Genomic DNA, 1,435 nt, shown 5'->3' with positions numbered 1-1,435 from the left:
GCGTGCTGCGTGACCCAAACGTTGCGTTTGAATCATCGTAAAATTAATTAATTAAATAAATAAATAAATAAATAAATAAATAAATAAATAAATAAATAAAAATTGCATTCAGTTGACCCCTCATAGTTTGAATGCAGTTTGCACAGAACACTATCGGCTGGAATGCAATTTATTTTTATTCAGTAAAAATTATAGTGGAGAATTTACAGGCATTACACTACAATGACGTGAAGGGATGGTGGTGGACATAGAGAGAGCTGATAGACCTACGTCTCGTGTTTTTACTTCTTTCTTTTTTTGTCGGGGGCGCGGGGGGGGGGAGGGGGTACGTTTTTATTTTTTTTATTTTTTTTGCTGCAGCGGCGCTTTTCCAGGCTCAGGGTAAAGGTCCGGCCAATCGCACAGACCTTACTAACCCGCCAACATTTACGATGGGTAGGCTGTAGCACTTTGTTTCGCTATACTGAGCAAGTTGGTGATGGGGGAGGGGGAAGGGCTCAGAGAAAGAGAGAGAGAGAGAGAGAGAGAGAGAGAGAGAGAGAGAGAGCTCTGAAAGTAATCTGCAGAAGGGAGTGGGAAATAAGAGAGTGACAAAATTACCTTAATGTCTCTGCTTTTGTTCTGCATGAAGTAAACTTGCCGCGTATTCTAGATAATGTCCAAGAATGTCCATTTCTGGGACTTTGAGCAACTATTACGTGGACTCCATCATAAGTCACGATAGTGACGAACTCTCAGGCGCGCCTCGCTTCTCCAGCGTCCAGTTTCCCGTTTCCACCTCTGCTGCGACCGATGGAGCCGCGCACTCCGAGCACGCTCATTCCGAGCCATATCCATCCTGCAGCTTCCAGCCCAAAGGTCCGGTCTTTTCATCACCCTGGGGCCCCTTCGGCCCGCACCACGGAACTAGTGGTCTCCCTGCAGTCTACCATCCCTACATCCCGGGCCAGCATGTCGCCGCAGACACAAGATACATCCGCTCATGGCTGGACTGCGCTCCGCGAGACTCCGAGTCTTTCCCGGGCCAGAGCCAGGCGGGGCAGGTCAAACTGGAACCCCAGCTCAGCCATCAAGGCGGGGAGCTTCCCATCAAAATCAGCGGACAACACGAGACTACCACATACATTCTAGAATCGATTTCCACGGCGGAACCCGAGCTGAACCTCCATCCGACTTCCATTCAGGGATCAGGATTTGACTCTTCAAAGGATGTCTGTGAAGGGAGTAAAGACAAGGACAGCGCGGATCAAAGTAAGTAATGAGAGCAGGAAATGATGCGAGGGAGAACTGCATGGGAGACAGTAAATACTTTAATGCCGCCTTAAAACAAGAAGAAAGAACCGGAAAGTGTTCCCACCCTCCACCTATATATATATATATATATATATATATATATATATATATATATATATATATATATATATATATATATATA

General features: G+C 45.9%; 1 protein-coding gene across 1 annotated transcript in view; it reads left to right on the top strand.

Moving 5' to 3' along the window:
* The first annotated feature begins 399 nt into the window (after positions 1-399).
* Positions 400-1,435, top strand: part of hoxb9a (homeobox B9a) — a 26,692-nt gene continuing 25,656 nt past the window's right edge. Inside the window, exon 1 of the mRNA XM_015023107.1 lies at positions 400-1,251. Within this exon, the coding sequence (XP_014878593.1) occupies positions 666-1,251 (586 nt within the window). The 5' untranslated portion in view covers positions 400-665. The remainder of the gene's footprint in view (positions 1,252-1,435) is intronic.

Source organism: Poecilia latipinna, unplaced genomic scaffold (assembly GCF_001443285.1).
Source record: "Poecilia latipinna isolate Pla-1442-1.1 unplaced genomic scaffold, P_latipinna-1.0 Scaffold3197, whole genome shotgun sequence".
NCBI lineage: Eukaryota > Metazoa > Chordata > Actinopteri > Cyprinodontiformes > Poeciliidae > Poecilia > Poecilia latipinna.
This window is presented reverse-complemented; position numbering and strand designations above follow the sequence as displayed.